Source organism: Diachasmimorpha longicaudata, chromosome 8, assembly GCF_034640455.1.
Source record: "Diachasmimorpha longicaudata isolate KC_UGA_2023 chromosome 8, iyDiaLong2, whole genome shotgun sequence".
Lineage (NCBI taxonomy): Eukaryota > Metazoa > Arthropoda > Insecta > Hymenoptera > Braconidae > Diachasmimorpha > Diachasmimorpha longicaudata.
In genome coordinates this window covers 7173530-7196375 of record NC_087232.1, presented here as the reverse complement: position 1 = coordinate 7196375, position 22846 = coordinate 7173530, and the positions used below count along the sequence as shown (strand labels likewise).

At 38.3% G+C, this 22846-nt stretch overlaps 5 protein-coding genes across 11 annotated transcripts; 1 reads left to right on the top strand and 4 right to left on the bottom strand.

Annotated features, from left to right (window-relative positions):
• Positions 1–1539: 1539 nt before the first annotated feature.
• LOC135165452 (UDP-galactose transporter senju) lies at positions 1540–4520 on the bottom strand. Its single transcript, XM_064126752.1, has 5 exons — positions 4381–4520; positions 3684–3798; positions 3323–3509; positions 3084–3233; positions 1540–2887 (listed from the first exon to the last, which is right to left on the bottom strand). Exons 1-5 carry the CDS (start codon positions 4466–4468, stop codon positions 2378–2380), a joined length of 1050 nt encoding a protein of 349 aa, XP_063982822.1. The 5' UTR covers positions 4469–4520; the 3' UTR covers positions 1540–2377.
• LOC135165449 (TBC1 domain family member 23) lies at positions 4517–10951 on the bottom strand. 4 transcript variants are annotated; one of them, XM_064126747.1, is made up of 5 exons: positions 10543–10951; positions 8543–9795; positions 7861–8314; positions 7479–7759; positions 4517–4657 (listed from the first exon to the last, which is right to left on the bottom strand). In XM_064126747.1, exons 1-4 carry the CDS (start codon positions 10569–10571, stop codon positions 7480–7482), a joined length of 2016 nt encoding a protein of 671 aa, XP_063982817.1. In that variant the 5' UTR covers positions 10572–10951; the 3' UTR covers positions 4517–4657; position 7479. The 4 variants fall into 4 exon arrangements, with proteins under 4 accessions (XP_063982817.1, XP_063982815.1, XP_063982818.1 ...); XM_064126745.1 differs by having other exon boundaries at positions 4559–4697; XM_064126748.1 differs by lacking the exon at positions 4517–4657 and adding an exon at positions 4718–4827.
• Positions 10952–12083: 1132 nt separating this feature from the next.
• On the bottom strand, positions 12084–18819 carry Pds5 (precocious dissociation of sisters 5). 4 transcript variants are annotated; one of them, XR_010299517.1, is made up of 6 exons: positions 18124–18816; positions 17732–17887; positions 14137–17538; positions 13754–13808; positions 13452–13502; positions 12084–13340 (listed from the first exon to the last, which is right to left on the bottom strand). XR_010299517.1 is itself a non-coding variant. In XM_064126740.1 (6 exons), the coding sequence occupies exons 2-6, from the start codon at positions 17810–17812 to the stop codon at positions 13287–13289; spliced, it is 3624 nt and encodes a 1207-aa protein (XP_063982810.1). In that variant the 5' UTR covers positions 17813–17887; positions 18124–18815; the 3' UTR covers positions 12084–13286. The 4 variants fall into 4 exon arrangements, 3 of the variants coding, with proteins under 3 accessions (XP_063982810.1, XP_063982811.1, XP_063982812.1); XM_064126740.1 differs by having other exon boundaries at positions 13754–13789; positions 18124–18815; XM_064126741.1 differs by lacking the exon at positions 13754–13808 and having other exon boundaries at positions 18124–18809.
• A 687-nt stretch (positions 18820–19506) lies between these two features.
• On the top strand, positions 19507–20411 carry LOC135165456 (small ribosomal subunit protein uS10). Its single transcript, XM_064126755.1, has 3 exons — positions 19507–19659; positions 19919–20024; positions 20112–20411. Exons 1-3 carry the CDS (start codon positions 19657–19659, stop codon positions 20366–20368), a joined length of 366 nt encoding a protein of 121 aa, XP_063982825.1. The 5' UTR covers positions 19507–19656; the 3' UTR covers positions 20369–20411.
• A 163-nt stretch (positions 20412–20574) lies between these two features.
• Positions 20575–22754, bottom strand: Eif2alpha (eukaryotic translation initiation factor 2 subunit alpha). Its single transcript, XM_064126753.1, has 6 exons — positions 22603–22754; positions 22226–22468; positions 21688–21919; positions 21328–21560; positions 21114–21229; positions 20575–20946 (listed from the first exon to the last, which is right to left on the bottom strand). The coding sequence occupies exons 2-6, from the start codon at positions 22461–22463 to the stop codon at positions 20764–20766; spliced, it is 1002 nt and encodes a 333-aa protein (XP_063982823.1). The 5' UTR covers positions 22464–22468; positions 22603–22754; the 3' UTR covers positions 20575–20763.
• Positions 22755–22846: the final 92 nt, after the last annotated feature.

Genomic DNA, 22846 nt, shown 5'->3' with positions numbered 1-22846 from the left:
CTCCCTCATTGTGGGGTAATTTCTCTCTCTCTCTCTTACGCTTGGTGCGCATGAATATCGACCAATAGTTGCCCCTACCTGGTGAACTAGGTACAACGCAGTGGAAATACCGGTGAAGTACATTGGTACCCCCAGGTCCTGCGTTCACCGCTGACACCAAATACAGCTGTTAATTAACTTTCACTTGTGATTAAAAAATTTAAAAATCTGCCTAAAAGTCAATTTTGTTGTTTAAAAAAACTCCAATGACATACGATCTCTTGTGTATCCATGAGTAGTCGATTAGTTCAAATGTGAAATATCGGAGTATTTTTATTAGTCGTAGTATCTCATGAATAAGATTCTTCGTGGCTTGAGACATAATTAATTCACTGCAACTTTAACTAACTTGGGCTTTAATTTAAAATTTATCCACGAACGTATCCACGCGCCTCTTTTCAATTATCAGGAGTACTTTTTCAACCAGAAAAATTCGAAAACTCCCAAACAAACGGGCTGAGTCTGGCCTACGTATCAATGACACCCAAAATCGATTTTCATTATTTCTATTATCACATTAGTAGCTCAGGATTCAGTGGCGTGCGGAGCAGTTGAGAAGCACTTGACGCGCCTGAATAATGAAGCGACTCAATCGGTAGAACTTGTCCTATTTTCGAGATTGCCTGATCGACGTGTCCTTAAACAATCGTCAAGATCAACAGCCCTAGCCCGTCTTTGACTTATCAACCGAGGACGTGACATCAATTGCATTCGATTCGTAGAACTAGAATTGATCACAAGACCGACGAAAGTAAAATTCATTGAAGACAGCTTTTTGATCAATCTTTCGAATAGACTTTTTTGTGATTAATACATTTGAAGCTTTTTCTGAAAAATTTCCTTTGGGCAGGAAAATTATAAAGCCCTTTTAATCGGTTTTTCCTCTGGAAGATCTCATCACTGACCTGATTTTCTCATTTTTTCTTTAGTCCGGAAATTAGTTTTGACGTTTTTTTTTTCACGTCACGTTCCCTACCATAAATTTTTCTAGCTCATTTTAGATATCTCAGGCTGACGGATTTAACGCTCCACGGAAAGGAACGTACGACTACATTAGAAGTGAAACAATTGGGTCAAGTGTCCCCGGGGGGACCCAGAGCTCGGACACAATAATATAACGAGACTGCCTTGCAACTTCCGGTACTCCTGCGTCTCACGCAAGCATCCACCACTTCGCCCCCTCTCATTTGGCTCTCATGGTTCGAACGATAACATCAATTCGATCATTTTTCGGCCACCGACTCGGTGATCAACGATGACAGAACGATACCGATCTCAGGATATTTACGGGAATCATGTGGAGTGGAGTTCGTAATCAGTCAAATTCACGATTTTCCATGATTATGGGTCGTATGAGTCGCCAACTGATGATTTCGCGCGAAAAATTCTCTGTTTGATCACATTATCTACTGAATTTGCCAGTATAAGTTCGGAGCCAAGATACTTAGTTATTTTATTTCAGTTACCATATAAAAAATGCGTAGACAATTAAACTCACAATTATCATTAGTCCATAATAAAATATTGTTTTTATTCGAAACAAGTGATAAATGTCAACACCAACTAAAAATAAATTTCAATCGCATCAGTGATTTATCAATAGTCAATGGTAATCCATTAAAAATTGTCATGAAAGCAAAACAACGATCACTAATAATATCCGTTATTCATTTACGATCATGTACTTTCGCCATTTGACCACTCATTGGCCATTAGATAGACCAAATCATTCAAAGTCATTGTAATCTCTCAGTAATCTAAATAATTATACATTTCACTGTTCAGTCCTCCAAGAATCGAAGTATTCCAAGACTAAACTCGTCGGAATTATCACAAACAATTGTCTCGATGTTCTCGTGTTCATTGCAACTCAAAATACAATTTCAAACTAATTAAATATATTTGTTTAAATTAACTAACTAATTATTCAAAGGGGAGAGGCTATTATTTCGTCAATATCTCAGTGACGATTGATTCTACAAGAAAATGTCACAAACCCACTATTAGGGAAAATTAAATTTCCATCAAGATCCAGTGACACTTTTTCTTACAACCAGTCATTTTCGAGATAACTAGCAATAAATAAAAAAAAAATCGAAAAAAATCGAATGAAGAGAAATCTTCCCTCGACAGTTTAGTAATTATCTCGTTGAAAAGAGCTCTGACAAAAAAATGCGCCAGAACATTTTTTGTAGAGAAATGAATTATCATCAAGAAATGTCATATGGTTTTTTCCTTAAAACCCAGGCATTCTCAAGATACATACGAAAAACTGGCGAGCCAGGATTTCCCCGCGATTGAAATAAAAATGGGAAGACCAAAAAATCTTCACGACTGTTCAAACAATCTCTATTCCTTTTTTTGATAAGAGTGGCTCCACCCTCTCGTCCTCCTCCTCACTTCGAACCTCCTCCCTCATTTTCGATGAATTTTGCACAGGATTTTGCGAGTACACAATGACAGCGTAACTGACCATTCCAATGGCCAGAACCGTGTTAAAATATATGGGAATGCCGAAGAGAAGCCAGCAGAGAATTGCTGTGAAAACGAGTTCCAAGGCACTGGCAAAAGTTTTGAGAATTGAGTTCAAATTCTTCAAGAAGAAACTCGTGATGATTCCCACAGCTGCATTGTTGGCCATTATCACTAGAACTTTGGGATCGAAGAGAATGCTGGGGCCCAAGTTGTCGAAGGCACCTAGCAAATTGCCTTGGAGTATTAATACCAATATGTTGCAAATAATACTGTCGATGTACATGAAAATATTTTGCACGTAAATTTCTATGTTGGCGCCCTGGCCTTTTAGGAGGTACTCATTGTAGACACCAGCTAGGCAAGAACAGATTGTCTGAAAGAGGAATGAAGGAAAGTGTCAAATATTTTCTATTGTCTACAAAAATTGTCATTAAACATGGAAAATTATCACACACTGGGGAATTTATCGCGCACTGGGAATTTTACGACCAAAAAAATGTCAGCAAAGTGTTTATCAATACCCCGGACTTATTTCAAATCACAATTTTATATAGAAACAACAATATTACCTGAATAAATATGAAAAAGGCGTTGATATTGAGGTGGAAATTGGAAACCAGGCTTCCAGAATTCAAATTGACGTGCTTCATCATGCACCCCAGCGTCAATATCACTAATGACGCCCATTGTTTCTTCGATAATTGCTTCTTAAAAACTACCTGAAAACAAAATAAGTGCGACGATAATATATTAATTCAGTCCATCACTTGAATGACAGAACATTCGAGTATTCATGTGAAAAAATTACCTGGTAAATAATTCCAGTGATGACTACCCTAAACTGTAGAAGGAGATAGTAAGTCGTGGGGTCGAATGCAGCGAGATTAATGAATGCTAAATTGTTGTAGAGACAGTAGAGAAATGATGGGATCATATACAAGAGGAACACTTTTCTGTGCTTTATTATCTCAGGTAGCAGAGATGAAATATCATTACTGAAAATTAAAAAAATGGCATAGTAAGACCTCTATTGGCTTGTCAATTATGGGATAATTTGAAATGGTAGCTTATTTTAATTTTAATTTAATTATACCTTTTTTTTAGGGCAAACGTTCATATAATGAGTTTTTTAAAACGTCAAAAAATAACTCAATTTCGTAGATACTCACTTCCATGAATATAATATCGTGGATACTATCAGTTTGAGCACTTCAGTCATAAGCACAACAGTGACAACATTGTATTTGTAATCGCCTTTGGTTTGAGACCATGTTACAATTATTCCTGAAATAAACCATTGTATAAATCATACCAGTAGTAGTAATTCCAATAATAATGATAATTCTATAAATATTGAGATAACAACATTCCCACATCTTTATATAAATTTTCTTGTTTACGTTTCTCATAGCCTCAATCCGATACGACCATTGCCACCTGCATAAAAATATTTTGTATCGATATTTCTTTACATTTAACAAATTTGAGGTATTTTTTGGATATGTACACAATCGAATTCATCAAAAGACAGTATGAACATGAAAAAATGATTGAATGTATTTAGAAAGAAATAAATACACATGTAAACGTAACCAAAGTGCACGGATTCTCAAGAATTCTCGAGAATTTTATTGTCTAAAAAAATATGAAGCAATTCTACCCTCATTTTACTCGGCGAAAAATAGCGTACGGAGGTGGCCTGAAAGAAGTCGTTGTGAAGCAACGATTTTAGGCCATAGCCACGTAACATTCCCATTTCCCTGACACCCAGAGGCACATGCAAAAACCATCGCCACATCCATATTCCCCTCCCTACATTTTTCACTGGCAATGAAGATTTTCATTAGGATAATAATTTATATTCACCTTGATTTACGAAGAGGGCCATGTAGGATACGAATATAACCGCACTCCATCGTCCCGGGAACAGTTCTCCCCAGCTGACTTTTCCCATTTTCTCGAGTCAATCATTTATTTAAGGGAGTCCAAAATATTCTGAGTGAAGATTAATCCACTAAAGTCGGGGAATGGAAAAAAAATTGTCTCTTCCAGGGCCGTTGATGGCATCAAACACAAACGCCGGACTACTCGGAGCTGAGTGAACACAGTGGAGTCAGCAGTTGTAAATAATCGTTGACAGAGCCTGTGCGCATGTGCATGAACACGAACACATGTAGTCATTCCTATAAATGCTTGAACTTACATACCTCATGGTCAACTGGACAGGCTGATAAGCTTATTGCATTTGTAATATTGCAGGTCATAACTGCCACGAGATTGCCAAGGCATTATCCATAATTGATGAATTAAAGACTGATGTTAGAGAACTATTGATTAATTTTACACTTTTATAGAACTTGTCACTAATTGATTTGACTATTCTCAAAGGTTTTTTCGGAATAACTCGAAAAGTGAATGAGATAGAAAAATTTTTGTTGGGGCGTTTTTTGTAGTTCGTGAAATGTTTAACAAAAATGGTCTTGACAAATTGTTGATTATCTCCCTCAGGTACTGAGGTACATGAAAATAAAAAAATATTCTAGAAAGGATATTTAGCTGTTATTTTTTATCAGGATTTACCGTTCGTCACTTCCACCTGTGCCAGGTTAATCACCTGTTTCCTAGTGTAACCTAACCTCACTTATACTCCGAAACAGGTTTTGTATTCCAATTCTATGAACACAGTTGTCATAAAAATTCTAATTTTTCGTTTCGTACTCAACGACAAGTCACAAATCCTCAAAGTTCACGTTGAGTTTAAGTTTATGGAGATATATCGAAATTGAAGAGAAATAGGGAATTTTTCATCCGACCCTTTTTTGAACCGCGCTATTTGGTTCCCAAAAATGGCCTTCAGTAAAATCGTTTATCTGCCGCAAATACCGAGATATCTATGAAAAACACTCACCTTCTTCGATTTTTATCGGGTTTGTACTGCCCTCAACTCGTCAATTAATTTATTTTCTACCGATCATTAGTCAGCTACGATCAATTTTCAATAAATTGAAATTTTTAACAAGTTAAATGGGCAAACCTACTCGATTCATTCAACGCATTCTCTTCAATCAGTTAACGAAATGATCAAACCTTCAATAATTAATTCATTATAATTTTCCCAAATATTTCGCTCATTAAATTCCACTCTTTTCCTCAAGAATAATAAGATTAAGGAAAATAATCAGCTGCTGGCGAACCGTCACGCCCAGCCACTCGATAAAAAATGATAACACAATCACTCCCTGATAATGAGCCATTCAATCATTCCCGGAAGTTGACGAATAGTGATTTTAATTCGTTTTTCCGACCGATCCTACCCTTCATTACTAGTCCAACTACTTAATAATCATTAATTTACAGATCATTCATTTTTACAAAATCCATTTCGCCATTGATTTCCCTTTTTTCGAAAAACTCCACCGCAAATGTAATGATCTAAAAAAATTCAGCTGAAAGGACAATTTTACCTTCCTCTTCACGAGCAGAAATTAAATATTGCTCTCAATTTTTTTTTCCTTTTGAGAAATAAAACTACAATAAACTGCTGACCAAGAGAATACATTTGTCCCCTGCGTGCTCGCGGAATTGAGAATAATGAATCAAAGAGGGAGGGGATAATCATTTCCTCGAAACATTTCGAATGCTATCTACATCCGTTGCAATATGCTCTCTTTTATTTATATTATTACTATAATTCATCTACTATCGTACAGTCATATAATTTGTTATTTCGTTATGTACATAGTCGAGAGTACAAGAAGATTCACTTTACATCGTATTTTTACGTTTTTATATTGAACTACTACCAAGAGATCGACTACACCTGACGACTCGAAGCAAACGAGTTTTTATAATTAGCACATTAATTGCGAGAATGAGTCGGCGAAGAGGAAACTATCAAGGAAACTTCCTCATAATTTTTATTGTAAAAAAGCTCTGATCCTCCCCCACCTCAGATGAAATAGACAGTAACAATTAATTGGTCTATATTTGATTATTCTTTGATTTCGCAGTTTCTGGTTTTTTTTCGGTAATTAATTCAATGATCGTTGGTTCAATCGCTTGTAAAATGAATCTTCTTGGGTAATTAATGGCAACTTCATGCCTTCCTTCATTAGTCGCCGGATCTTATTAATGAGAATTTCAAAGATAACAATGATTCTCCAAGATTTTATAAATAATTATTTTAGTATATCTTACACTGTGACTTTAATATAAAATTTATCAATAACAAATGGGAGGTACTCGCCTCACCCACGTCTCCACGAATCTCTTCCCCTAGTTAATGATTAGAATTGTCTCTCATGACTTCCGAAAACATGACATCAAGCCTCTCCAATTTTCTTGGAGTTTTCAAGCATGGTCGTCATTTTTTTGTCAATTATTTTTGAAATTTTGGGAGTTGGAAGCACAGAAGTGAAAAAATAAGATAAACAATCTTCATAAGAAATTTTTAGACATGAGGTTGATGACCTCATGACATGCCTCAAGATTACAGAATGAAAAGTCAAGAATATATGTGATTTATTGTGTTGAAGTGGTGAAACATGATGGGCGCTAGTAAAAATCTCATTAAATTTTCTCTCATATTCACATCTCCCTGAGATAATTATAATTATTATAATTAATTCAGCGACAGGTTTTACCATGACCTAAACCCCTTCAGCCCATAATTCCAATCATAATAGCAAACAAAGTGAAATAAATTTATCGACAGAGCTGTCCAAGAACGAGTTGTGAAATAAAATTACGAATACGTACAGTACGAATTCCCTCGATTTCTTGTTTAATGGCACTTGATTTTAATAAATGGACGTTTAACACTTCCCTCACTTTATTCAAAAAATCTCCTATAAATTTATGCAGTAAATTGAAAAATTGTAAGTACCCGGTGTATAACGAATTCGAAAAAAAATCCTTTGTGATTAAGAAAAACGAAAATAAATCAGAATTATTGGATCACTCACATTAGTCGGAATTTTGCAATTGCTTGAGAATCTGCTGGGAAATCATTTTAGTTGCTTCACTGGCATTTGGTATAAGAAATCTGTCCATGTCAGTTATTACTGGATTCTCATTGTACTGTGTTGCACTGCCGTATTTGAATGTTATCAAGTCTGGGTGACGTTTTCGAGACGTTATTTTCACGATTGTCGATAGGGGACGTTTCACTATCACATGGGCTGCATCCCGACGGCCTGGGATTTCTCGAAGGACTATCAGGTGACTGTCGGTCACTAGAAGGTGGCTGAAATAAAAAAAAATATAATAATTATTGCATGCTTCTCATTTTTATGGAACGAAAATGATCACGGGATTTTTTGAGAGGGCTGTGGGCTTAATAATCACCTGTCATAAACATATCCATTAACTTTAACCTCCTGGCACTTGAAGGAATATAGAAGCTGTGGGTCCTTCAGCCACTGCTGGATGGAAACCACCTCGACCGGCTCCTCACTCTCTGGAGTGCTCATGACAACATCAGGATCGTGATCATCGTCTATGCTGAATACTGGTGCTGTATGTCTGGACCTTCTGGGCTCGCTGTTCTTCTTCTCAGTCGTGGTATCGTTCGCAGAAGTGTTGACGATGTAATCAAAGAGCTTTCCTTTCACCTCCTGGCTCTTCAGCTTCATCGCCAGTCCAATTTTACCAAATAAGTCTGAATTATTGTTCTTCACTTTGACAGGGCTCACGTCGTTGGAATTATCCTCTGATAAATTTGCATTGCATACCAGACAATGCTGGGAGTTGTGGTCTACGAGATTTGAGACAACTTCGTCACCAAAATATTCGTGAATTGCTGAAAAAAATAGTAATCAACATTTTCATTTTTTTTCGTCCATTATTTGGAGGGAACATAAGGAATGACTACTTTCTGGAGTAATCGTATTAATTATTTAAAGAAAAAATAAATAAAATAAAATAAAAAATCTACATCGGCTATTTTTCATTCTACTTTCAATCCAGCACTAAAAAATTCTCACGCTTAACCCCAAATACTCGTTTAATTGATCTCATCAAAACCCACCTTGATATCCATTGGCCACCATACTGACGTACTGCGTATGCTTCTGAAGGAACGAAGCCACAACCATGTGAGTATATCTGTCCTCTTCCTGCCTGCCACTCCCCAGGAAGCAGAGGTGTTCCCCTCCAGCATTGGAGCCCACCGCCAGTGCCTGCCTCTGAGCCTGAAGAAGTCCCTGGACCGCAGTGGCAAAGGCAGCTGGCTCCTGAAGCATAAGATTGCAGTCCAGGTGAAAGGCTGTGGCTAGATGTCCAGCGTTGTACTGCTCGGCAGGTCGGCAGTCGACGAGGAAGAACGTCACGGATTCCATGGGCCCTCCAGAGGCCACCGGAGCCTCCACAGAGTTCTCTACGAGTTCCTGAGCTGACACCGGCAAACACAACGCATGGGAAATGAATTTCTCGTCACCCCCTTCGCCGAACATTATTGAATAGAGATCCTGCTTGAAGGAGGTCGGCGTCTTCATGGCGTAGTACTGAGCGAGAGAGCAGAAGTCGGTTACGTCTTCGGCCTCTAGGGCACAGGGCATTGCCGAGAGAGTGTCCACAATGCTCTGCTTGTCCTCCTCCTTCATGCTGAGAATTTGTTCTCTGGCGTTTATCACCATGATTAATGAGAGGAACATCATGAAGAAAGGATCAGCCTGCATGAAGTACAGATCCCACATTGTACAGACAGCAGGGAGAGAGCAGACCCCTGCAAACAGGGTATTGACCCAGCCCTTGGTGTATTGATCTGGTGATACTCTTTTGGTGTCGAGGAAGGAGCACAATTCTGGCTCGTGATACAGCAAAAGGAGTCTCAGGACTGCGCTGCTCGTCTCACCCCTGGGGATGTACACGTCTCTTATGGCCTCGAATAAGTTGTATGTGGCTGAACGAGGCAATTTCAGGGCTACCAGTGGCCCCAGAAGCTCCAGCCAACCATTTCCCCTCTCATAAGACTTTCCTCTACTTTTGCAGTAGAATGTCAGGATGGATTCTAGGTCGGAGAGGACAGATACTTTGTCTTCGTCGTCGTTACCAAGCTTACCAACAAGCTGCTGACAGTCCTCCCTGATGACATTCTGCTCAGCGAGGTCGAACACTTCGTTAAAATGTATCAGTTGATTTCCCCTGTCGGTGACGTCGAGGCACGCCTGCCAAACGTCGGGTCTGAGGTTCGCCGGTACTGACTGACCCTTACAGATTACGTAAATATCGGAGGCCGAGGGTACCTCGGTATCCAAAAGCGCCGCTTCCAGCTCTAGAACCCTGCAAACAAACCCGAGACCTTTGTTATGACGGATTTATGATTTATTCCAAGAACAGAATTGGGACAACGAGAAACGGTTTTTTTTTATCTTCTGATTCTTAGAATAAGAATGATAATGATAAGCACACGTCATCAGGTAAACAATTCGCATCTAAGTGGACGTGGATGGTGACACTTGCAAGTAAATTGAGGATTATGGAGGCATCATTTTGAGTGCTAATAAAATTTAGTGATTAGTGTCTTAATGAGAATTTAATGATTTCAAATTGAATATTCATCGCGACGGAGGATAAATGGGACGAAAAAAATAATTATCGATCCCCAGGTCTTTTAATCATGGAAAAGAGAATTGGAGAATGGGGTGAAAGTCTGTATTCTATGGTTAATAACTTGAGAACGGCAGGATAAAATGATCCGATGTTTAATCATTGTGTAAATATTTTATCAACCTCTAAGACGAGATTTGAGTCATTAAAATACGGCCATTCAGTCAGGGGATATCGATGATTCGCGATAGTTCATTCTATCTCACTTTGTCGTTACATTAAAAAATAATTAACGACAAGTCACTAAATAAACAAAGTCTTGCAACATCTGACTGCACCATCAGACCCCACAGGACCATTTTATAACCTTCACAAATCATGGAAATGACTACCGAGGGCACAGAAACCGACGTAATGAAGGATTAATTGGTTTCTAATGGATTCTAGAAGGAACTATCGACAAATGGAAATGAGACTCACCAAGTGTTTTCGTTCTCCTCCAGAGCCATTTTGGTAAACGTCAGAGTGAAATATTTTGTTAAAGCAGGTCTCACCTACTACCTACAATTTATGATCAACGATAATCAGTGGATGACTTCCCTACTGTCATGATTTTCAGTCACTCGTTCTGAATTCTCAGTTATTCCCTCATTTTTCATTTTTCAATTTCACGTAGGTACACCCGTGACAAGTCGGGGAGTTGATAAAACGGATCGCGGCCATCTCTGCCACGAGCGCCAAAGTTTTATTTACTGATGCAGTCAATCTAATGCATGTAAAATCCCTAGCCACTGTTAGCTGCAGATGATGTCATCCTACATAATAATCATTTCATTCCGAATTCGATCAAAATCGAAGTGTCGTATCAAACTCCATGGGATCTCGGCGGAGAGATCGCGTTTCGACTTTCCGCGGGGTTCGTAATTTTAATTTTTCGAGATTAAGGGATGACACTACAAGCGGGACCCGGATGCTTCACGGTATCTGTAAGTGGGGACCTCTGTGTGCCCCAATCGAAACCCGCATGCCTACAGGGCATATGCCCGTGACGACCTCTGTGTGCCCTCGGCGGAGCACACAGTACACGGCGCCCCGAGATATTTGTCCATCGTTTTGTTAAAGAGGATAGACTTACGTGGAGGTGCACCTCAATGTTAGTACAACTCCCGGGGGTGGGAGGGGCTGGCGAGTGGGTGAACTGCTCAAAATTCGCCCGCCAATTAAAGAAACACCTGTACCTTAATAATCAACATTAGGGCATGAAACCAAGGCTGGTCGAAGGAAAATGGAATTGTCCTTGATCGAACCAAGTTTCATCCCTTAATGTGAAGAACAAAATCAAGCACTCATGCTCGTGACCGTGCTGAGCCTCCACTTTAGTCTATCCTCTGTGGGTCCTATTCAGGATTGTGGTCAAATAAAAAAATCCCAGATTGCACAGCTGCATAAGAAAAAAATTCAAACTGCTTTTACGAATCAGTAGGCAGCGTGTGCAATGTTAAATTATGGAACAAAGAAGGCGAGCTGTTAAAAAACCATAATTATCAGAATAAAAAAAATACCAAAGACCATATCATGCCAAATCTGATTGAAGCTCCATATGCGATCGTTCTTTATTTCTACTGATCGCAAAATTATATAAATTATAATGTAATAAGACCCATTAATATGACAAGACAGACACTATCGTGGACATGATACCTTGTGACATACTCATGATGTTGGCAATTATCAGAAACCATATATCGTTCATTTTTCATAATCTAATGTTATGCATGTATTCCACCCTTTTTCGTACATCGGCAAACGGAGCATTCACAAATAAAGAATACCAATTAACTACCACTGGTCAATCAATTCGCATCAACTAGTCCCTATCGTTGTTCTTCATATTATTTACATAACGTAGGAAGTAGCCCTTTCGCAAATTGTATTTTTTGTATGACTCAGACTTGTACAAAATGAAAAATTTCATACATAGATTTTAACACGCCCCAGAGACGATTAGTTATTCTTAGACGTTATTTTTCAATTACAGTTAAGTATGTCCTTTATTATTAATCCGAATAAAAAAAACTTCTCGCAACAATATACCAGGCATCTAAATATTTATATGAACATTCAAGATATGACAATTTCAAATGATGTCGTACGTTATATTGTTTAAATGAGAGCTTCAAATAGACTTGCTCTGGGAATCGATTTTCATACGGCCATTACGCCTCCACGACACAGTCCTTTCACGGTTGTTCTTAGACCTAGGAATTGTCAAAGTATGTTTGTTGCCACCAGCTGACATTATCATTTCGGCGCCCGTGGCCCTCGCCCTTCACATTCCCTTGTGTTTTGTTTTCCTAGAGATTATTTGAGAAGTAGATCTCAGTGATGAATTGAGGAAGTAGATGAATGAAATCTGGGATCTTTGTTAAATCGATAAAGAATCCAAGTCAATAGCAATTTATTGGTTTCAAGACAAAATGCCAAGAAAACCTCTTTTGCATATGTTTTTTTCTCTACAACAAAGGTCTCTTGACATTTCCAATTTATCATTATTAAGAGGTAAGGAAATACCCTCGTGTTATTCAATTGAAACTGATCTAATAGGAAAACAAAGCTAAAAATAATCTTCATAATAATTTTCGTGTTTACTTTCCATAGAAAAATGTCTCGCAATTTGGATTTGCTAGCGAATCTATTGAATAAATGGCCTAACTGAAAATGACGCAGTAAAATTGAAAGGATCAAAATATATCGATAGAGGTTCATCAATGTGTTGATAATGAGAATTGTTTTTCCTTAATCAGAAGTGAAGTAAGTCTTCAGATGTAATAATGACATTATTGTGTGTCTGTATCTTTCTCACCCAATAAACAAAAAAAAACTACATCAAACAAGTTTTAAAAATTACATAAAACATAAATCTGAAGTTTCGATGGAACAGGAATATTGAAATTGAAGAAATTGTCAATGGATTTTAAATTCCAATTATATCGTTATCTTAACAGCTTAAGTTTCTAAACATACGCGAACGACTTAGGTATTATTAATTGTTGTACATAACCAAAATATTCTGTTTTCTAATTTGTAATGTTTATTTTCACATCTTCCATTGATGCTGATGTCCGCTCGCTTTTTATCATCTTTAAATGCCTCATTGTCATCAAAATGTCCACAGTAGATGATGAGAACGTTATTTCATACCAATTGGTAGATTCATTTCCCAATTATTTACTCAGTTTCTCGGATTCTCTTGTTCTCTTGGCTGGTGGTTCGTCAATCTGAAAGATTTTATTAAAATTCGCTAATAATTTGAGAGTTATGTCAAAGGAACGTAATTAGTTCGCTTAGCTTGTTCCTGATTACTTTATATTTGACAATGTTTTTCTTACCTCTTCCTCCATTCCTGGAAGTTGAATTCTCGTTTCTGATGCTTCAGCGGGCTGTTGAAATATAAATTTCATGTTATCGACGAAATCTCAATTATGTATGTATTCATTGTCTAGAATATTATCTAGATAAGAGTATCACTACAGTTTTTCAAATAAATTGAGGCCTTGTTCTCCGAAATGTAGACACATATTCAAAATATTGTGACCCAACACAAAAACACAATGAAACACTGAAAAACTAGCCATTTGACAACAAAACACAATCGAATCCACAAGAGGCACAGGAATAGACAATGATTTACCTGTGCATCAATACACTCCATCTCCCCGATTTGCAGCTTGAAAATTTAACCAGTTCTACTTAAACAATTATCTCCATCGCCTAAAGACGACAACTTCCCTGGGAAATCAGTGGGGAATGAATGAAACGAAATAAGCCACTTCAATCTCAGAACACTTCCCTTAAATATCTCACTCCATAGAGAGAAGAAAAAGACGAATATGTAAGAGGATTTTCCTCAGCTATTGATTTTTTCTACAAGAAATATATTAAGAGATGGAAAATATCAGACACAGAAATGCTCTCAAGATAAAGATAAGTTACCTTATTCCACCCCAGTCCCACTGAAATCACCGCAAATCCCCGAAAAGTAAATACAAAAAAAAAAAGAAAACAATGGCTTACCCTTGCATCAGTTTCATTGGGTCCAATACCAACAGTTTCCCTGGCATGTTTTCCCTTCTTTCTTGTCGACCTCTCATTCGTATTATGAATAAGTCCACCCTTTCCCTTAGGACTAGTCATATTAATCTGCATCTCGGCTGGCAAATAATTTATTGAATTACTGATGAGTTCATCAGCCCTCTTGAAGTACATAGTAGGAATTCTCAATTCACTGGGGAACTCCTTCATATCAAAATTCGTCGTCTTAGTGTAAATAACGTTCATAGCAAGATCACAGACAGTCCACAATTTGTAATTCATCTCATCATCGTCAGGTCTTACCGCATCCTTGTGGTTCTTCATTTTTTCAATAAGATTTTTGTAAAATCCATAACAGTAATATTCATTTTTGGTGATGAGTGGTTCAAGAATAAATCTCAAACACTGTTCAATAATTCTTAGTTGACTAATGTCCTTATGATTTGTAAATTCGGGATCATGAGCCAGAATTGGAACAGCAAACACCAGCATATAATCAGGTAAAATATGGGGTAATTGTCCCATTGCCCTTTCAACAGTACCAAGAGAAAGAGCCTTCACGTAATCTCTTCTCCTGTTGATGTCAGTCGACATAAATGTCTTCAACTGTGCTTTCTGTTTCTTATCCTGTTCTTTTCCTCCAAGTGCATAATAACCCATGAAATCCAGTGGTAAGCATTTGTTTGGAATACCCGTACCCAATCCTCTGTGCAATTTAGTTGAGAATGCTTCCCTGACTTCCTTCACTTCGTCTACCATAAGCAATGATAGATTATAAAATTGCTCAGCAATGAACTGATCTCCAACCCCTTTTTGTTCGCATATTTTTAGCATTGAGCAACCAGCCTGTAGGCGTAACCAGCTCATTTCAGCGCGACTAAGTCTCCCTTGCTGTAGAAGATCACCCTTATTACCAACAAAAGCATTCAACATTCTGAATGTTTTTTGTGCTGACAAATGATCTGTCTTTAGTCCAAGCAACCACCTTGCCATACACTTGAGTCCCTCCAATCGACATCGAGTTTCCTCGGGCAATTGATCCTCTTTGCACCAGTCACTCTCGATAGCATTGGCTGTTGACTCTGTTGTCTCCTTCACGAGCAGTTCCTTCACTATTTTCCTCGATACCATGTTCTTAATCTGTGTATGATACTTATCTGGTAGATTGTAAGCAATGTGTCCCAGTGTAACTATCGATGTTCTGTAGTCACTGGATGTTGGTGTCAATGTTGTCTTGATTTTATCAATTATATCGGGGAATATTGTGTCATGGATATCAACCATGTTGACAAAAATACAGCGAATAGCTTGTTTAGCTTGTTTCGGAGTACCTGACAGGGCAAAATTTTTGCATATTGGCACCATTTTGGCCATAATATCAGGTGCAACTTCGCACAGGGGCTTGTACTTTCCCAGGAATGTAAAAATTGATAGGACCAATGAACCCACCATCTCATCCTCAATCTCCAAGAGTTCAACAAGCTGCATGAGAATGTCATTATGAAGGAAATGTGGCCCAAATACGAAGGAGAGCATCACCAACAGACGAAGACCCTTTTCACCAGCATTACTGGGATTCAAGCCAATTTCCTCAATGACATTACCACCTTTTAGACAATCGTGAACGTAACCGATGAATATTCTAATAGCTTCCTCATCGATCAGCACAGAACTGACTCGCTCCAGGAGTTTTTTAATGGTATTATAATAGAGATTAGTCATTACTGGCTGACCAAGTTTTTTCAGAACAGCTGCAATTGTCTCAGCGCACTCTTTGCATGATACAGTGGGTTGAACAATAGTTTCCATTCCTTGAAGAAGAGTCGAATCTTTTTTCATGTGTGCTGAGAATTTCTGGAGAAATTCCATGACTTTCATGGGATCTGGAAGGAAGCGAGAAATCTGATGAACCTTTGCCATGAGTTCATTATTAGCGTCTGGTTTCTTGACAATCTCCACCCACTCCATCACAGCCCTGCGTACAGCAAGCTGATGTTTTTGAAGTGCAACGAATGCTTTTGAAGCATTATCATCAATTGTTCCCAGAAGATGGTACAGTTTTTTCATTCTCTCTTCAGCAGGTAGTTGGTACGGTACCAGGCAGGTGTTGAGCAATCTTTCTACCAGTAATCTATCATCCATTTCAGTCATATAGTAACCGTTGAGGATTTTGTCCTTGATCCATGTCACTGCCTTCTTCGTAGCCTGAGGCACATCAGCATCATTCAGGTGTTTTTTGTAGATCATCGCCAATCCTGACATGGCCTCCTTTCTGATTTTGAATTTTTTATCGAGAGTTCTCTCCTTCACAAACTCCAGGAGATCCTCGTTGTCCGACACAACTTCAAAGTCTCTTCGTGCTGTTGATACAATGGCCATTACTACTTCATAACGAACATTCTCGTCTGCATCGTGCTGTCGCATTTTCAAGGTATCGGTGATGTCCTTTCGGAGCTCTGGATGATTAAGGAGGAAGTGCATGGAGTACTGAACGCATTTGATGCGAATTGCAACGCTGATGTCGTTGAATCTACCCAAAAATGCTCGCCACAGTTGAGTGTGTTGAGTTGCCAGTTGGGAACCCTTCTCCGAGAACATTCTCGCTAACAGTGCAACTGCATTCAGTCTTTCAGTCTCGAGGGTTGATTTTAATTTGCACTCCAGTTGCGGAAGGACTGAAAGTAGAATACTGGAGCAGATGTGATTTAGTTCATAAATCAAGTCGTAAACTTTCTTGCAGATCTGGAGACCCTTCTCCTCTCTTCCCAGGATGAGGACATGGTTGAAGAATGCCTGAATGTAGGGTTCAAGTGTGTCACTGCATTTAACCACAAGTTCCTTGGCCAGCCAGTAGGCATTCTTCTTTTGTGTTTTGTTGGGTTCAACAATGTTCATTAGGATAATATCCAGGAGCTCGTTGCTCACTGTATCTGATTCTGTTATCAAGGGGCAGAGGACTTCCAACATGAAACTTTTTACTTTACCCGAGTGCTCGTCGTTCACTATTTTAAACATCAGGGAGAACAGTGCGCAAAAGATTTCCTGGCAGTCCTCGAGCTCGAAGCACATGTTGAAAGACTTGACATAGGCAAGATTCTCGAGCAGGTAGAAGTAACGCTTGAATGCTGGATCTTTTGGGTCCTTCAGACCTGCCAGCTGTTTTATTAGAAACAGGAAGATCCCTTTCACTTGATCAGCGTCTTTATAGGGGGCTTCTGGGGCGTATACTCGGAGGACGTCAGCGATGCAACAGGCGATTAACAGTTGGACGTCTTTGCTTGGGTGGCTGAGAAAGTGCTCCTCAGCAAGGTGGAGGGCTAGGGGGATGTACTGCTGGTACATACCTTCGTCTTGGCCCATCGCCTGAAGTGTGTGAGCTAGTGTCTGAAATTCAAGGAGTGATAGGCCATTATGAATGAGTCTATACGACGGATTTTTGAATTTCATGAGGTCGATATGGAGGCATGGAAAATTCATGAATACAAATTACGAAGAACCCTTTCTTTACTCAGCCACAAACACCGGAGAGCATTAATGACGAAACATCGAATTACATTCACCATAAAACTATATTTACCTTCAATCTCCTGATTAACTCATCAGCTCCCAGATCATCACTGACCGGCCTACACCCCTGAGGGTATATTATCTCCGACATTTTTCTGTTTTTTCAAAATCCTTATCCCTCGTGAATATCCCACAGCAAAAGTTTCTTTAAAACACCTTCCAAACTCTGTGAAAAAAATAACAAAAGTGATGAGGCTGATTAACGAGGGAAAATGCTTGGAATAATTTATTCACACATAGCGGGTTATTTAAGGTTATGTCAGCCTCTGTCGCACACGTATACAACTATCCAACGTAAACAAATTTCTATCACATATAGAGTAGTTTTCCTTCTATCACGAGTGAGTACATAGGGAATTGTTTTAATTGGTTAATTTATGGACTTTCGATGGTTATATTTACCTCAAGTTATGCATAGACACAGATGGGGCATATGACACCTCCAACAACACAAATATATCACCTACCAGACACACACCACACACTCGATTTTCCCTCGAGTTTTGTTCAATGTTGGAACACCCAATAACTATTCACAGTTTTATTTCAACTGTTTTTATATCATTTAGATGTTAAATAAATTCACCCTTACGTAATATTAACATTGAATTGTAATTTTTCGACATTTTTCAGAGGAATATAAATAATTACACAATTATTATTTTTACTGGTATTTTGGTAATGCAGTATCACTTCCACTTTTTACTTTTTTTCCTCTCGCTACAATTTTTTTTCATGGAATAAAAACGGTTAACCGTGTTAAACGACGCGAACCGTATTCACTTGGGTACTACTCTGAAGTTTGTTGTGCATCATCGGGAATTGGTAATGGGGGCAACACGGAATAAACGTGTTGGGTCCACTCAGTCGGAATTTATTGGAAAATTAACTTGCAATAATTTTGTCATATTTGGGCATCTTTTGCAGGTTAATTTTGATATTCTCCTCGGGTACTTGAACGATTGCTCGGGATTTGTGGAGCTAGTTTCATTGTTTTACAGGTAAATCCAAAATGAATTCGGGAGACAAAAATGTGGCGCTGATCAATACAGTGAACTTCCGGTTTCCGATTGACTTTCATATTGCGCGGAAGGGGGGGCAGAGGCAAAATTAAACTCGGATTGTTCAAAAAATTCTGAGGGCTATTTAGACGAACGTGGAGAACTTTTGGCCTGAAGACGATAAACTGTTGGGTGAAGGAGTTTTATGGCGGGTTTCAGGAACCGGAAGTTGGTAACCTGAGAGGGAGACCTGTATTCGAGAGGTTTCGACACTGTCCGGGAATTATTTGTAAACAATATTGAATACCGTAAATGGCGAATCATAGCGAGATTTTATTTCGATTGTTTAGTCTTGGAGTTTGATTTACAATTGCAGATACAACGTTGGATGAAAAACTGTAGAAAAAAAACTGGGTCTAGGGCGTAGGTTAGATTAAAGTTATATCCACTTGTTGATGCTTCCGTAATTTTTGTTTATTTTTTATATCATAGCAGAATAAAAACTCTAATGAAATTTGAAAGAGAAACCCACCCCTTTATCAGAATTTTTATGATTGGGTTTTTGTCCATAATTGTTTTTCTTATAACGCGTTATGGAAAAACATTAAAAAATACAAATTTATAACTAAAAATCAATGTAATATACTCTTCGATTATACATAGATTTTTTTATAAAATAGATTTCAAAATATAATAAAAAATACACATATTTCTGAGAATATATATTTCAACAAAATTCAAATTGAGCGCGCCCTCCAGACGCCGGAAATGATCAGATCAAGATGCTGCTCTTGCGCGTCCTACGCGAAGCGGCTTTGCGTTATGCGTTGGAGCTCTTTTCGCTGCGGCACGTGGAACGTTGTGTAAACTGGTTCAGCGCTGGTCAGTTATTGAAGATTAAATTGATCATCTCGACCAGGATTATCAATCAATCATGGTAAAAATACTTTCTATACTGTGTTCGTTACTTTTTTATAATTATTACCAGTAAAATCTCGACAAGTTTATCGGCAATTACGAGTTTTTAGTTTGAAGGTTATGTTATTAAGGCTCTCGGTCCCAATGCCCATATACTTATGGGTTTACAATAAAGAAAATTATTTTCTTACAAAAGTGAAATTCTATTATGGGATGACATATTCTCTAAATTGTTTTAATAGAGTTGTACTCAATGGTGTTTTCAAATTGTTGTGTAGGCAAGTTTGAAGACGGACAACCCTGAGAAACCCGGAGCAGAGGTGGCAACTATTCACCGCATCAGGATCACCCTGACGTCGCGTAATGTTCGATCCCTCGAAAAAGGTAAAATTCTTCGAAAAACTTAATCCGATAGCGATCACATACTTCTATTCATTCTTTCATTTATGCCTCCACTATTTTTGGTTACAGTTTGCTCTGAGTTGATCAGTGGAGCCAAGAAGCAGAAGTTGAAGGTCAAGGGCCCGGTACGTATGCCAACCAAGATCCTGAGGATCACTACACGTAAAACACCTTGTGGTGAAGGTTCGAAGACCTGGGATCGCTTCCAGATGCGCATTCACAAGCGTGTCATTGACCTATACTCACCATCAGAGATCGTTAAGCAGATCACCAGCATTTCCATTGAACCTGGTGTAGAGGTTGAGGTTACCATTGCCAACGATTAAATCGTTTGTTATGAACGATATTTTAATAAATATTTGAAACGCATCTTCACGTGTTTTATATATCCCCATATCCAAATTAGCAACATAAATCGATGCTGGGGAGTTCGGTCTTTTTTCTGACGATTGCGATAGAGAATAAAATTTTTCAAAACATAAAAAAACTTTTTGATTTCAAATCTCAATGATTTTCATGAGGATCACATGGGTTTTCGCATTGAATTCGCTAGTTTATTCAAGATAAAAATTGAAATTATGAATTACAGAGTTTATTTGTAAAACTTTCGCATAACATCGATTAAACTTGTTCCACAATTTGTACAGGTAAAAATGTACTTCCGGATAATTCATTTGTTTGGACATCTACTTCACAGTAAAAAAAGATGCAAAACTAGGCCTCAATCTTCCCCCTGAGATTCCTGGCCCTTGTTCTCCTCGTCCTCACCCTCACCGCCACTGAAGTCTCCCATGCCCTCGACCTCCTCCTCGTCATCATCACCGGCCACTTCAGCATTTTCCATCTCAGCACGTTCCATTTGTCTCGCCAGTTCGGCTTCGTCTGTTGCTGTGACAACTTTAGGCTGGGGATAGAGAAACGGATAAAATGTGGTAAATCAATTCATGTGCCAATTGACGAAAAATCTATGTCACTTGTGCACCAAAAACTTCAGCACAAATATTCACAAAATATTGGGAGTTTGAAACAAAAATAAAAATATAAAAATAACAGACATCCGGGGATACTCACAGCCATTTGAATATTGAACACACCACCTAATTCAACTATCTTCGCTTGTATCACGACAATAGCGTCATTCAGCGCCTTCAAGCCATCGGTTTTCTCTGGGGTTGATGTTGTCATGACTGAAAAAAACGCGTGAAATATTCAATAAACTTAAAGAATGTTCATAAAACAAAATTCTGTACATTATTGTCATAAAGGGAAAATAGTGGGTCATTACCATACAGAGGGGGTGCAATCAGATTAATTTTAATGGGAAGCTCTTCGGTGGAGAGGGCGAGTCCAGCTTTGAGAGCTGCCTTGACAGCATCGATGCCCTCATACCCGTAGCATGCGACTTCGACGTCAGCGCGAATCTTGACCGCTTGAGAGGTCAATTTCCTTTTGATATTGCTCAACAATACTTCCTTGGTGTGATCGTCGAGACCACATTCAGCCAAAATTGATGGATCCCTGAAATATTATTTTATTTTTGCAACGAAGTCTTTAAACTGTCTCCTCATTTGCAATTTGGATGACGATACGCTCATATATGATCACGCAATATTTAATTATCTTGTGAATGTTGAAAAAAACTTACAATACTGATTGTTTGAAAAAATCATAAGCCGATGCCTTCTGCTTCTTGTACTTTGCCTCAAAATACCACGCTGTCTTCTGGTACAACTCTTCCAGCTGCTCGTCACTGTCATAATGCAACAGTTCTGCAACATGTCTCAGTATTGAATTCACTGCCTTAGCTTTTGCGTATCTCTCTGTACATTTCTCAACGTCTTCTGGGGAGACTCGGCGTTTACTCAAGTCAATGTAACCTGTGAACAAATGATTCGGTAAACTTCGACGTTTATATTGAAAATATTTCTTCTAACGAACCAGCTGGGGTAGTTTAAGGAATGACTAGAGTGTAATAATTAACAGGAAAACAATTAAATCTGAAAAACGAAAGAAAGTATTGCGGAAAGTTCTATGCCATTGGTTACTATATATTCATTTTTTTATTTTGAATTAGAACTTCAAAATATATCATTACTTCATAGCCTTGAAATTAAAATGAAAAAAGAATGAATTTCTAGGCAAAAATTACAAATAAAAATCGACGAATAGTAGTAACTAATTACCTTTCTCTTTGTCAACTCGAATAACAACAACCGGTTCTGTTTTTCCCACCCTAATCAGCTTGTTAATGGATCTGATACGTCTCCTGGACAACTCCGAAAGGAGAATCATCCCTTCAATGTTATTATACTCCAATAAATGCACGTAAGCTCCCATCTCGGCGATGCTGCGCACATTAACCATAACCACATCCTCGACCTCAGGATATTTTTCCTTATAAAATCGACACGACAGGACCATTTTGCCTGCAACATTCGTAAATTAGCACTCAATGATTGCAGAAATCCTACGCCGAACACCACTATAAATTTTTAGGTTAGCATGTAGGTTAAGGGATCCTTCGATTTCATAATTATGATAATACGAGTGAAATAATTACCTGAGTAATGAATCAATTATTATAAAAATTTTATCAGTTATTCAACGGTAGTTTAGAGAAGTGTTTGGCTCTATGTCGAGTAAATCTGTCAATAATCCATGTGGAAACTTGACATGAATTTCGGAGATCGTGCAACGCTTGAGGACGAGCATGGAAATTCAGTTCTGCCAACTGTGAAAATCATTTGCAAGGCTGCCAACCAAAAAATTGTATTTTATAGAAATTCAGTCAAATTTATTAGAAA